Below are 14,693 nucleotides of genomic sequence, written 5' to 3'. Positions count from 1 at the left end.
TCTTCTCTCTTTCTCTTTGTATTTCTTTCTTTCTTTCTCCCCCCTCACTATTTCTACTTTATCTCTTTTGTTTCTCACCTTCTCTCTCTCCTCTCTCTCTCTTTCTTTGTCCGACCCACTCTCTTTTTCTCTTTGTCCCACCCTTTCTATTGTTCTCCCCCTCTCTTTCCCGCATTTCTTCCTCTCCCTTTTTCTTTTTCTCTAATCTACTAGTCCGGCCCCCAAGAGAATGTGTTCAATCGTGTGGCCCCCGAGTTAAAATGAGTTTGACACCCCTGCACTATATAGAGTATTTCTTTATTTTGCTGCCATTAAGGAAACAAATACAACAACAAAAAAATCACTTCAGGACCCTTTTAATCTTGTGCAATAAAATTATGAAATATCGGCTCTTAAATCATTCAAAAGATGATGTCACACAACTGTAAAAAATAACAATCCTGGGCAGATCCTCGACAAGTCCTCTTTCAGCAGCGGTTGTTTTCCGATTGTCTTTACAGTGGAGAATCGATACCACATAATGTCCTACGAACCAATAAAAACGGAATTTAAATAATGTGTTTTAAGAAGAAAAGGTACAAACTTTTTTTTATTCTTACCGCACTTCTACAAAGCTCGGATCGGCGAAAATGCAGAGGGCTTTGTCGCGGTCCAAAATGTGTTGTTTTACGTTCTGGATTTCCTCCTCTGATTTTCTTTTTTCTTCCGCGTGATTGGCTGGGAGAGTGATACAAGACCAAAAAACCACAACAAAGATTGTTGACATGTAAAAGAAGGCTTTTGCACAGATTTAGCCATTCTATATTTGGTTAGCATACCTTTCAATTTATTGATAGCCTCGATTGCTAGTTTCTTCTTCTCCGCGACACTTTCCTGTTGAACGGAAAAGCTGTTGTTAAAATAATTTGTTGGAATGGAAATGCTATTATAAAATGCAGATAGTGGATCTATATATCCATCCATTCATTAGCTGCGCCGCTTATCCTCAGTAGGGTCGCGGGGGTGCTGGAGCAGTGGGCAGGGGACACCCTGAACTGGTTGCCAGCCAGTCGCAGGGCACACAGAGACAGACAACTTGCTCGCTCATTCACACCTAGGGGACAATTTGGACCGGCCAATTAACCTGACATGCATGTCTTTGAGATGTTGGAGGAAACCGGAGTGCCCGGAGGAAACCCATGCAAGCACGGGGAGAACATGCAAACTCCGCCTGGGAAGGCTGGTACCTGGATTTGAACCCATGACCTCAGATCTGTGCCACACACTCGCTAACCACTGCTCCGCCCGGATCTCTCTCTCTCTCTCTCTCTCTCTCTCTCTCTCTCTCTCTCTCTCTCTCTCTCTCTCTCTCTCTCTCTCTCTCTCTCTCTCTCTCTCTCTCTCTCTCTCTCTCTCTCTCTCTCTCTCTCTCTCTCTCTCTCTCTCTCTCTCTCTCTATATATATATATATATGTATATGTATAAAAAAAAATGGGTGAGTGGATCCCTTACCCACTAGGGTCGTAGTGGTCGGTCTTGTGAAATTTACAGCCTGATGGGACCCATCCCTCTCCAGGCCTATATATACCGTATTTTCCGCACTATAAGGCGCACCTAAAAGCCTTTATTTTTTTCAAAAGCTGACCATGCGCCTTATAATACAGTGCGCCTTATATATGGATCAATATTAAGTCGCAAAGTCTTGCAACTAAAGCAAGCAGCCGCCGACTAGATTTTCCTCCGAAGGCGAAGTAGTCCGCGGTGTATGCTGGGATTTATATACCGGCGTTTCATTTCCTAACCAATGTGTCAATCATCATTTGAATCAGTCACTATTGGCTAAAGTTATTCGGAGGTAAGGGGGGCAGATCCTTTTTATCATTTACAGGCTCGCATAGGCTAAAGGGGCGAAACAAAGCCTGCAATTGGCCGAAAAAGATGAATGTGAAACACACGTTGGGTTGCACTACGGCATAGAGAAAACATTTTTTACTATTCTGTATTTGTAAATATTTGACTCTCCTGGATTTACTACACTCACGGTTGTAAGAAGACCATGGTTACGTATCATTATTGAACGTGATGGCTGCAAGAGAACTTAGGTGAGCTATGCGGCTTTATATTTTCCCGGTATCTTGTTTTAGAACGATCTTGATGTTTCTAAATTCAATTCAAAGTGTTTATTGTCATATGCACAGTAGAGAACCCCGTTTCCCTGCACAATCAAATTCTTACTTTGCTGTCCACACAGTTGCCAGCAAAAAATAAAATGGAAACTAAGAAATGTTTGGCATTTCTTGAATCCCAAGACTTTAACCTTCCGAATGATATTTGGAAGGATGCATTAGAGTTATTGGTGACATCGTACAGACACCGTTTCCGTACATGTCTGAGACACGTATTTGCTTCTGTTTTGTCGACGTTCCCATTGTAGCGCCTTATAATCCGGTGCGCCTTATGTATGGAAAATATAGGACCAAAAACTATTTTTTGGGGGTGCGCCCTATAACCCGGTGCGCCTTATAGTGCGGAAAATACGGTATATATATACACAGTGGCAGTAGCTCAGGAGGTAGAGCGATCGTTTTAGGATTAAGGGATCCCAGTTCGAATCCCGGCTTGTCCGTGTTACATGCCGAAGTGTCCTTGGGTAAGACACTGAACCCCCAATACCCCCAATAAGCAGGTTAGCAGCCTTACATGGCTGCACAGATCATGGCCGCTATTGGGAAATGTGAAGCACAATGTAAAGCGCTTTGGGAAGTCATTGACTTGAAAAGTGCTATATAAATGCAGATCATTTCATTTCATTTCATTTCATATATATATAAATGTATGATAATGATCTGCTCATGAGGTAGTACAGGGAAATGTATTAACCCTGTAAGACCCCGTGTTGTAAATCTACAATACTTTTATTTTTTCAAAAGTGCTAAAAATGCTCATTAGGGATTTAGTGTCTTGCCTAAGGACACTTCGACATATAACACGGAGGAGCCGGGAATCGAACCTGCGACCTCTAGACCCCAAGACGAGCGCTATTTTCATGTTGTGTGCCTGGAGATTTTTTTTAATGAAAATAGTGTGCCGTACTTTAAACAAGGTGGAAAAATACTGTTGTATGATGTTTGCAAGAGAAACATGAGCTGCAGGTTGAAATATGTTCACTTGATGTTGCCAAAGCCAGGTGCCTCTCACGAAAACTGTACTTGTATTTCTTTCTCTCTCTCACTTCCTCTCCCACTCTCCATTACTCTCTCTTTCACTCTCTCCATCTTTTTCTCTTTCTTTGTTCCTCTTTCAGTCTTTCCCTCCGTCTTATTACCTTCTTTTGTCTCTCTCTTCCTGTTTTACTTTTCTCTCTTTCTTTCACTCGCCTTCACTTTCTGTGGCTCTTTTTTCTCTTTGTTTGTCCCTCTTTGAGTCTTTCTCTCTGTGACTTTTTACCTTATTTTGCTCTCTTCCTTTTCCTTTTTTCCTTTTCTCTTTTTATCTAACTTGCTTTCCCCTCCTCTCTTTCTCCCCTTCTCTTTTTCTCTTCTCTTTTCTCTCCCTCTCCCTATTTCTCTTTGGATTTCTTTCTTTCTCTGTCTTTCTCCCCCCCTCACTATCTCTTTTGTTTCTCACATTCTCGCTCTTCTCAGTCTCCCTAACTCTCTCTTTCTCTTTTTCTGGCTTTGTTTGACCCACCCTCTCTCTCTTTTTCTCTCCCTCATGTTGGTTTAAGATCAGGTAATGGTGTAATTGTAATCCTGTGCAGTCCTTTGAGACATTTTTGTGACTAAGGGCGTCACAAATAAATGTGACTTGACTTGACCTCGCTCTCTTTCTCCCTTTATCTTAGTCCCACCCTCTCTCTTTTTCTCCCACTCTCTTTCCCTCATTTCTTCCTCTCCCTTTTTCTTTCTCTCTAATCTACTCGTCTGGACCCCGAGAGAATGTTCTATCATGTGGCCCCCGAGTTGAATGAGTTTGAATTCCCTGCACTATACAGTGGGACCTCGCTACTTCGCGGTTCCACGTTCGCGGGTTCAGTGCTTCGCGGGTCTAAAAAAATAATAATAATAAAATTAAAATTATAATAAAAAAAATAAAAAATAAAAAAAATGTTTTCTTTAAGCATTTTTGAAGGGGCGTCGCTACTTCGTGGTTCCACGTTTGCGGGTTCAGAGCTTCGCGGGTCTAAAAAAATAATAATAGAATAAAATAATTTAAAAAAATAATAACAATATTTTTTTTTTCAGCATTTTTGAAGGGGCGTCGCTACTTCGCGGATTTTCACTTTTCGCGGGTGGTTTTGGTCCCCATTAACCGCGATAACCGAGGGATTACTGTACAGCACAGGTGTCAAACAGGCGGCCCGCGGGCCAGATCAGGCCCGCTAAGGGATTGAATCCGGCCCGCGAGACAACACTCAGAAAAGCTCAAGAGAAAAACAAGCTGCAGGTTGAAATATGTCAACTTGATGTTGCCAAAGCCAGGTGCCTCTCACAAAGACACTGTACTTGTATTTATTTCTCTCGCTCTCTCTTTCTTTCTCTTTTCCACCCCTTTTCTCCCACTCTGTCTCTGTCTCTCTCACTCTCTGTGTCTCGCTTTTTCTCTTCCATTGTTGCCCTTTGTCTCTTTCTCTCTGTGTCTTTTAACCTCTTTTGCTCTAACTTCCTTTTTTCCTTTTCTCTTTCTCTCTTCATACCCTTCACGCTTTCTTTTCACTTTTCTCTCCATCTGTCTTTCTATTTCCCTTTAGACTTCTTTCTTCCTCTCCCTTTCTTTTCCCCCTCTCTCACAACTTTTTATCTTTTGTTTTTCAGGCTCTCTCCCTCTCTCTCTTTTTCTTTCTTTGTCCCGCCCTCTCTCCTTTTCCCTCCCTCTTTCTCTTATCTTTTTTATCTCTCTTTTTCTTTCTCTTTAATCTACTCGTCCGGCCCCCGACAAAATGTTTGTTCTATCGTGTGGCCCCTGAGTCTAAATGAGTTTAACACCCCTGCTGTACAGTATTATAGATTTCTAACAGTGGGACGCGGGCTCCCTCTAGCGGTAAGCAAAAAAAATCACAGGTTAAACAGTTCTTGCACATTAATACTAATTGAATAATTCGATTCGACAAATCTAGCCCCAAACGTGTGTTTACGCTATAAAATTCATATATTATAATCATTTCGATAAACCAAAAAGGTTGAATTTCAATTTGATCCCACCAAAAGCTTCACACATATCGAAAAGTCAGGAAACGATGTGCTTTAAACGCTCTTGCCTTCTCTTTGTTGCACCCTAGCAAACTTCTATCATGCGTCTGCTCCATTTTCTCCGCAGCCGTTTTTCGCTTCTTCAGTCCGTCCACCGTGCCCATCACGGACGCCAAATTCGTCTTGAGTTCCTTGATTTGGCTTCTGATCGAAGTGATCACTTCTTCGCCCTTCTTGGCCTCCTCCAGGTGCTCCACCGTGCGGGTTTTTAAATGTCGTAGTTGCAGCTCCTGACGAACAGTCTGCAGGATCATCACCGCCATGACAGCCATGCTAGCGAAAGTTAAAATAACCGCTAACTTCATATTCGGTTCGAGGTCGAAGTGCTTCAGGTTGGACATAGCCGAAGCACTTACCGCTCGCGAGGGCGTGAATGAGTATTTCCTAGTTGCGTGACGTAAAGCGAGACGCAGGTAAAAGCAAGGTTCTCCCTCGTTTTTCGCGGGCGTCGCGTTCCAAAAAGGGACTTTGATAGTCAAAATCCGCGAAGTAGAAACCTTTTAATTTCGTTGCTTGATTGTTTATTCGTTTGTCTGGTAAATTCATTTCATTTTTTACAGACAAACGAATAAACAATCAAGCAACGAAATTAAAAGGTTTCTACTTCGGGATTTTGACTATCAAAGTCCCTCTTTTCGAACGCCGACGCCGTCCGAAAAATCGAGGGCGAACCTTGCTTTTCCGTGCGTCTAGCTTTACGTCACGCAACTAGGAAATACTCATCACGCCACTTCGCGTGCGGTAAGTGCTTCGTTTTTGTTTTCGCTTTTAATATAGGTGTACGAAGTGTTTTAGCCCCTAATTATGCCTCCGAAGAAAGTCAATGCAAGCAGCAAAGTTGCTACAGATGAAAAAAGAAAAGTAGTGTGTACAACTATTGCATTTAAAAAAGAAATAATATCTCCACCGTCCACCTGCGCCTTCTGCTGACCACCACAAAGCTAAGAAATCCTATTCATAATTCTTTTCTTTATCCTTTTTTTTAAATTTTTACACGTTCATGTTAGCGTAATCTTTCGTACGGAAGATTACGATAACGCGAACATACGATTAGCCTGGGTTAGCTTTAAGTTTACGTTAAACATTCAAGGTACGCTGTACCAGGGGTGTCAAAAAGGAGGCCGGCGGGCCAGATCGGGCCCGCTAAGGGATTGAATCCGGCCCGTGAGACAACATTCAGAGAAGGGCAAGAGAAAAACGAGCTGCAGGTTGAAATATGTCAACTTGATCTTGCCAAAGCCAGGTGCCTCAAACAAAGACACTGTACTTGTATTTATTTCTCTTTCTCTCTCTCTCCCTCTCTCTTTTCCCCCCATTTTCTCCCACTCTCTGTCTCTGTCTCTTTCACTCTCTGTGTCTCTCTTTTTATCTTCCTTTGTTGCTCTTTGTCTCTATCTCTCTCTGTGTCTTTTTAACTTATTTTGCTCTAACTTCCTTTTTTCCTTTTCTCTCTTTTCTCTTTCTCTCTTCATACCCTTCGCGCTTTCTTTTCTCTTTTCTCTCCTTCTGTCTTTCTATTTCTCTTTGGATTTCTTTCTTCCTCTCTCTTTTTTTCCCCCTCTCTCGCAACTTTTTACCTCTTTTGTTTCTCACGCTCTCTCCCTCTCCCGCCCTTTCTGCTTTTCCCTCCCTCTTTCTCTTATCTCTTTATCTCTCTTTTTCTTTCTCTTTAATCTACTCGTCCAGCCCCGACAGAATGTTTGTTCTATCGTGTGGCCCCCGAGTTAAAATGAGTTTGACACCCCTGATTTACAGGATGAAGCAATGAAAAAATTCAATAGTGTACTTTATAAATGTCTTTTGCGAGTGTTTTTTTTTTTTTTTTACAATTAACTCTTTTAATGTCAAATTGTCATCTCATCTCATCTCATTAGCCGTACCGCTTATCCTCAGTAGGGTCACGGGGGGGCTGGAGCCCATCCCAGCCATCTCCGGGCAGTGGGCAGGGGACACCCTGAACTGGTCGCAGGGCACACAGGGACAGACAACTCATTCGCTCATTCACACCTAGGGACAATTTGGACCAGCCAATTCACCTGAAATGCATGTTTTTGGAACGTGGGAGGAAACCGGAGTGCCCGGAGGAAACCCACGCAAGCACGGGGAGAACGTACAAACTCCGCACAGTAAGGCCGGTAGTAATGTCAAATTACAATTTAGAAAATAATCTTTCTGGGATATTAATCTATTCAGAACACGATCCACTTTTCTTCGTATGATATTTTGTCGCCTTCAAGTTGCATTTACATTATTAAGAAAACAAAAAAATGACGTGGACAGAACTTTTCAAACAACAGGACTGTACTGAATAAACTTTTTTTATGTATTTTTTTTTGTATTTATTAGACATACCGTATTTTCCGCACTATAAGGCGCAACTAAAAGTTTATTTTTTTTTCAAAAGCTGACCATGCGCCTTATAACACAGTGCGCCTTATATATGGCTCAATATTAAATTCGCAAGGTCTCGCAACTACGAGAAACAGCCGCCGACTCCATTTTTCGCGCTGTGCATACTGGGAAATATTAAACGATTGGTAGTTGCCGGGGCTCGTGTTGTATTTGTTTACTAAGTGGCAAAATGGCTACCCCATTAAACTGCTTGATTCATATTCAACAAATACAGTATTTGTCTGAATCCAGGGTTATGACTGGTGAAGATGTAAAGCACAATTTACCTTAAACAAACGCAGAATTATTCAGAATGTCACGTTTGAGAGAGAGAGAGAGAGAGAGAGAGAGCGAGCGAGATTCTCTTTCATACGTGCATTTGTATAAAAAATGGCTCCTGTTAAGAGACACGCGTACAACGCCGAGTTTAAACTCAAAGCGATCAGTCACGCAGCACAACACGGCAATAGAGCGGCAGAGAGAGAGTTAAACTTAAATGAATCGATGGTACGGAAGTGGAGAAAGGATGAAGATAAGCTCCGCCAAGTAAGGAAAACTCAACAAAGTTTCCGTGGCAATAAAGCAAGATGGCCAGAGTTAGAGGAGACACTTGAACAGTGGGTTGTTCAACAAAGAGCGGCAAGCAGAAGTGTCAGTACGATAACTATACGTATGAAGGCAACAGCGCTGGCACAAAAACACCGGACGTGTTGGATGGCCCATTCACTGAGATATGGTCAATTCGAACACAGCAGAAGAAGAATTCGAGGGATTCGTCGATGAGGAGCTTATAGAGTGATCTTTGTTTTTCTTTTGTGTGTTTACGTTTTACATTTTACAGTTATTATGTTATTGCTTTGCACTCGTTGTTTTTGCACATTACGAGTGTCACTTTATTGCGATTTCATTTAAAATAACAGTATCAGACGTTTTTTTCTTTGCGTGTTGACTAAATGGACAAAAAATAAAATGTTATGTCGATGTTGTTCAAAGATGTTAAAGATGTGTCACGAAAATGCTTTACCTCAGAGAAAATAATAAAACGGCTGTTTATTTATTTTGGGAGTGAATGGAGTTGTGGAAAGCTTGTTTGTTAATAAAGTTTGACCTTTTTGAATGCTTTGTTGACATTCCCTTGAGCGTGGCAACATCTAGAGGTTGCATAAAGTAACTACATTCTCTACTGTAGTCAAGTCGTCACATTTATTTACCGTAAATAGCCCTTAATCCCAAAAATGTCTCGAAGGACTGCACAGGATTACAATTACAAAATTGCACAATTACCTGATCTTAAACCAGCATGCACTTATAGCGCCTTATAATGGGGTGCGTCTTATGTATGGCATAAGTTTTAAAATATATCATTGATTGAAGGTGCGCCTTATAACATGGTGCGCCATATAGTGCGGAAAATACGGTAATCTTTGTCCGTCAAATTACAATTTAAAAAAAATCTACATTTACGTTACCAGCTTGAAATTAAATTTTAAAAGGAAGTATATCTACATCAGGGGTGTCAAACTCATTTTAACTCGGGGGCCACACGATGGAACAAACATTCTGTTGGGGGCCGGACTAGTAGATTCAAGAGAAAGAAAAAGAGATTGGAAGAAAAGGGGCGAGAGAGAGAGCGAGAGAGCGAGAGAGAGAGCGAGAGAGAGAAAGAAAAGGGGCAAGAGAGAGAGAGGAAGAAAAGGGGCAAGAGAGAGAGAGAGAGACAGAGAGAGGAAGGGGCAAGAGAGAAAGAGAGAGAGGAAGAAAAGGGGCAAGAGAGAGAGAGAAACAAAAGGGGCGAGAGAGAGAGAGAAACAAAAGGGGCAAGAGAGAGAGAGGGGAACAAAAGGGGCGAGAGAGAGAGAGGAACAAAAAGGGGAGAGAGATAAAGAAAAGGGGCGAGAGAGAAAAAGAGAGAGAGAAAGAAAAGGGGCAAGAGAGAGAGAGAGAGAGTAAGAAAAGGGGCAAGAGAGAGAAAGAGAGATAGGAAGAAAAGGGGCAAGAGAGAGAGAGAGAGAGACAGAGAGAGGAAGGGGCAAGAGAGAGAGAGTGGAAGAAAAGGGGCAAGAGAGAGAGAGAAAGAAAGAAAAGGGACGAGAAAGAGAGAGGAAGAAAGGGGGCAAGAGAGAGAGAGAGTGAAACAAAAGGGGCGAGAGAGAGAGAGAGAAACAAAATGGGCAAGAGAGAGAGAGAAACAAAAGGGGCAAGAGAGAGAGAGAAACAAAAGGGGCGAGAGAGAGAGAGAAACAAAAGGGGCAAGAGAGAGAGCGAAACAAAAGGGGCAAGAGAGAGAGAGAAACAAAAGGGGCGAGAGAGAGAGAGAAACAAAAGGAGCGAGAGAGAGAGAGAGAGGGAGAGGGGAACAAAAGGGGCGAGAGAGAGAGAGAGGGAGAGGGGAACAAAAGGGGCGAGAGAGAGAGGAACAAAAAGGGGAGAGAGATAAAGAAAAGGGGCGAGAGAGAGAGGAAGAAAAGGGGCCAGAGAGAGCGATACAAGGACAGTGTCTTTGTTCGAGGCACCTTTCTTTGGCAACACCAAGTTGACCTATTTCAACCTGCGGCTCGTCTTTCTCTTGCGCTTCTCTGAGTGTTGTCTCGCGGGCCGGATTCAACCCCTTAGTGGGCCTGATCCGGCCCGCGGGCCGCCTGTTTGACACCTCTGATCTACATTGTCTTGACTTTTGGGACATTCTCTACTACAATATATGTGAAATTTCACATTTTTAATATATCCCCAAAGTGCACAATCACAATTTCTCTCATTTTATATGTAAGATTACTCAATATAGGTGAGATTGGCGTGTTTAATGTGTGTTTATTTTCAGCAGTATTAATCATTGACAAAAAGAACACACCTTACTTAAAAACCCATAGTAGTTATTTGACACCTGTCTTAACTCTTTGACACTCTAAGATTTTGAAATGAAAACAACATGACACTTGTATTGTCCCGACTGCATTTTTCTTTTCTTTTTTTTTAGTAATCCAGTCCGAATAATAACAATAGCTCCCCTGGTAGTTTTCCTTGTGCGGAATATATTATCTATGTTTCTCAGCAAACACCGATAAACATGATGTATTTTTCATTTTGTGTTTTTATTTTTCATAACTGAGCAATGTGATTCATTCTGACCGAATCCTGGATAAAATGATATGCTTTGTTGTATTTGTGTTATGAACCCTAACAGGATCAGGACCCAAACGCGTGACATTCTCACACAAGCCTTTAATTGTACGGGAAATGGGGAGTCATGCGCGTTAGGCGGCCGGTCTGGTGTGGAAGGACAGGAAGCCAGAGACCGACGGGACCGATTCCAATTGCCCGAGTTGATATCGGACAGATGGGGTCGATACCGGACAGGAAGGGACAGACAGGATGGATAACGAATCAGGATATCGAAAATTAACAGGAGAAACTAGACGAGAACGAAAACTGGAGAAAATAATAAACAGGACAGAAATAGACGGAAACAAAACTAGAAACCGAAATTAAACAGGACAAAATAAACGGGAACAATACCGGACAGGAAAATACAACAGGAAAACACGACCGAGTCAGAACTCACGTCTTGCGGGGCAGAGGTCTGTTGACGGGCTGACAAGGGAAGCGTGACAGCACTGAGCTTAAATAGACGGAAAGCCAATCTGTTAACCAGCCTCAGCTGGCGCCACATGGGCGGGGGCCAATTGGGCGCCATGGCAGCCATGACAATTTGATCTGTGGTATGATATCTGATAATAGTTTAAGCAATTTAGAAATACATCTGCATGCCACTGGTCCGTAGTTATTTTTTTTATAAACCTACGTTTATTGGGAGGTCGGTGGTTCGCGCCCCGGCCGAGTCATTCCTAAGACTTAAAAAGTGGTCGGCGGCGCCCTCTGTTGGCTGCGGCTGCATCGGCTCGCTACAACGGGTCAGGTGCAATCGACATTTCGTTCTGTGTACATTGTTACACAGAATGACAATACAAGGAAATTATTATTATTATTATTATTATTGACATTAAGAACATGGGCAGTCAAAAAATTATCAAAATAAAATATCAACTCATCTCATTAGCTGCACCGCTTATCCTCAGTAGGACCGGGGGGGGGGGCTGGAGCCCATCCCAGCAATCATCGGGCAGTGGGCAGGGGACACCCTGAACTGGTTGCTAGCCAATCGCAGGGCACATTTGAATACACATTATGTGCAGTAACAACTAATGCTTATCTAAAATGTCTGTTTTAGATCACAAATGTACCACAGGCTGAGATCCCAAAACCATGAAGCGTTTTCTATTTCCTTTTACAAAACAAGGAAAAACAGGCTCAGAGATATTTCTTCCCAAAGGCCACCACCACCCTAAACAAGGGCACAAACCGTGAAAATAAAGTTATAGTTTTAGATCAGGGGATGGTGTAATAATAGTCTGTGGTTTGCAATAATCTGTGGTCTGTGCACCTCTTTGAGACTCCTCTCCTCTCCTCTCCTCTCCTCTCCTCTCCTCTCCTCTCCTCTCCTCTCCTCTCCTCTCCTCTCCTCTCCTCTCCTCTCCCATCCTCTCTTCTCCCCTCTTCTCTCCTCTCCTCTCCTCTCCTCTCCTCTCCTCTCCTCTCCTCTCCTCTCCTCTCCTCTCCCATCCTCTCTTCTCCCCTCTTCTCTCCTCTCCTCTCCTCTCCTCTCCTCTCCTCTCCTCTCCTCTCTTCTCTTCTCTTCTCTTCTCTTCTCTTTTCTTTTCTTCTCCTTTGTCTATTCTATTCACGACTTGCTCATGTGGAGTATACTCACTTTTACGACCCAAGCTAATCAGAAAATCTTGCTTTTTCTCCCTTTGATTTCTTTGTGTAAAGCTGGTGTCCATAAGTTTAAAATGTTCTCCATACCTACGCCGTCTCCTGGCTGAAATCATCAATGCAGCCTCTGTCAAACTGCTTCAGTGCAGTGTCCCTGTTCAATTTTCTCTTTGACAAACTTAATTAAACTCTTCTTTTTTTTTTTCATTTTTTGGGGTTTTGGGTTGTAATTTGGACTGTATTTTGAAAAAGTCCTTTTCTTACTTTCACCATTTTCATCCTAGAATAAATGAATACAACCAGCTCTACATCACTCTACACCCCCCCTTCACCCCGCTTCCTTTCATCCAGCCTAATGCGCTCCGTGACTGGAACACAGTTGAAAAAAGTAAGTGAAGAAAATATATAAAGGCTCTTTGAGCTCAGTCGGGCATTGCTAACACATATTCATCTCATCTCATCTCATTAGCCGTGCCGCTTATCCTCATTAGGGTCGCGGGGGGGCTGGAGCCCATCCCAGCCATCTCCGGGCAGTGGGCAGGGGACACCCTGAACTGGTTGCCAGCCAATCGCAGGGCACACAGGGACAGACAACTCATTCGCTCATTCGCACCTAGGGACAATTTGGACCGGCCAATTCACCTGAAATGCATGTTTTTGGAACGTGGGAGGAAACCGGGGTGCCCGGAGGAAACCCACGCAAGCACGGGGAGAACATACAAACTCCGCACAGGAAGTCCGGAGCTGGATTTGAACCCTGGACAGGTTCCCATGACATGAACTGTGCCGCACAAGCGCTAACCACTGCGCCGCCGTGCTGGCCTAACACAGTCATTCCTAAGACTTAAAAAGTGGTCGGCGGCGCCCTCTGTTGGCTGCGGCTGCATCGGCTCGCTACAACGGGTCAGGTGCAATCGACATTTCGTTCTGTGTACATTGTTACACAGAATGACAATACAAGGAAATTATTATTATTATTATTATTATTATTTTACAGAGAACATATTTAATTTGAAACTTTTGAAGGACACCTCAAACTATGCACCCCACCATCAAAGTGAGAGAATGAATGTTAGAGCTGCTTAAGCAACATAAAAATAATAATAAGAATGATATTTTATGAGGTAGCACGGCGATGCAGTGGTTAGCGCATGTGCGGCACAGTTCATGTCATGGGAACCTCCTGCGTGGGTTCAAATCCAGCTCCAGACTTCCTGTGCGGAGTTTGTATGTTCTCCCCGTGCTTGCGTGGGTTTCCTCCAGGCACTCCGGTTTCCTCCCACTATCCAAAGATATGCATTTCAGGTGGAAAATGAGAGGGTGAAAGAAAAAGAAAAAGAAAGAGAGAGAGAAAGAGAAAGAGAAAGAGAGAGAGATAGAGAGAGAGAAAGAGAAAAAGAGAAAGAGAGAGAGAGAGAAAGAGAGAAAAGAAGAGAGAAAAAAGGAGAGAAAAAGAGAGAGAGAGAAAAAGAAAGAGAAAGAAAAAGAAAGAGAAAGGGAACCTAACCACGGGGGCGCAGTGGTTAGCGCGTGTGCTGCAGTTCTAAGGTCTTGGGAACCTCCTGTGTGGGTTCAAATCCAGCTCCAGACTTCCTGTGCGGAGTTTGTATGTTCTCCCCGTGCTCGCGTGGGTTTCCCCCGGGCACTCCGGTTTCCTCCCACGTTCCAAAAACATGCATGTCAGGTGAATTGGCCGGTCCAAATTGTCCCTAGGTGTGAATGAGCGAATGAGTTGTCTGTCCCCGTGTGCCCTGCAATTGGCTGGCAACCAGTTCAGGGTGTCCCCTGCCCACTGCCCGATGATTGCTGGGATGGGCTCCAGCACCCCCGCGACCCTACTGAGGATAAGCGGTGCAGCTGATGAGATGAGATGAGATATTTTATGAAAACAAGAGAAATCTGTGCCACGAGTGACTTCAAAATATTGTATGCAGATCTGTCATTAAATGCTAAAACCCCTGTAAATGTTTACGGCCGTGAATCAGCCACCCATAAAACAGCTCTTAACATGCTACTGGTCCTCTACTGATAGTGGAAGATGACATTGGAAAAGGTTTTTAAAAGGCCCTTTGTTTCAATGTCACAAAAGTAAGCACACCCCTCACATTTCGGCAGATATTTCATTTTTATGCTTAATCGAACAACACTAAAGAAATATCACTTCGACACAATGAAAAGTAGTCTGTGTAAAGCTTATATAGCAGTGTAAAATTACTTATCCCCTCAGAAAACTCCAAATATAGCCATTAGTAGCCATTTGCACAGGAACGAACCAATGGGAAATAAATTGGGCAAACCTGAGCA

General features: G+C 43.1%; 1 protein-coding gene across 1 annotated transcript; it reads right to left on the bottom strand.

The window, feature by feature from the left end:
- Positions 1-278: 278 nt before the first annotated feature.
- On the bottom strand, positions 279-5,602 carry LOC148372768 (uncharacterized). Its single transcript, XM_088328110.1, has 4 exons — positions 5,237-5,602; positions 819-873; positions 600-717; positions 279-525 (listed from the first exon to the last, which is right to left on the bottom strand). The coding sequence occupies exons 1-4, from the start codon at positions 5,567-5,569 to the stop codon at positions 495-497; spliced, it is 537 nt and encodes a 178-aa protein (XP_088184236.1). The 5' UTR covers positions 5,570-5,602; the 3' UTR covers positions 279-494.
- Between the last annotated feature and the right edge of the window lie 9,091 nt (positions 5,603-14,693).

This window comes from Urocampus carinirostris, chromosome 2 (assembly GCF_059441175.1).
Source record: "Urocampus carinirostris isolate Australia breed hairy pipefish chromosome 2, RoL_Ucar_1.0, whole genome shotgun sequence".
NCBI classification, from domain to species: domain Eukaryota; kingdom Metazoa; phylum Chordata; class Actinopteri; order Syngnathiformes; family Syngnathidae; genus Urocampus; species Urocampus carinirostris.
The sequence above is the reverse complement of the archived record's forward strand: the minus strand, read 5'-3'. Positions and strand labels throughout refer to the sequence as shown.

Coding starts and splice junctions, on each gene's coding strand:
- LOC148372768 (XM_088328110.1), bottom strand. CDS start 5,569: ATGTCCAACCTGAAGCACTTCGACCTCGAACCGAATATGAAGTTAGCG. Junction 874..5,236: donor TAGGGTGCAACAAAGAGAAG/GCAAGAGCGTTT, acceptor TCCGTTCAACAG/GAAAGTGTCGCGGAGAAGAA. Junction 526..599: donor CCGAGCTTTGTAGAAGTGCG/GTAAGAATAAAA, acceptor ATTGGTTCGTAG/GACATTATGTGGTATCGATT.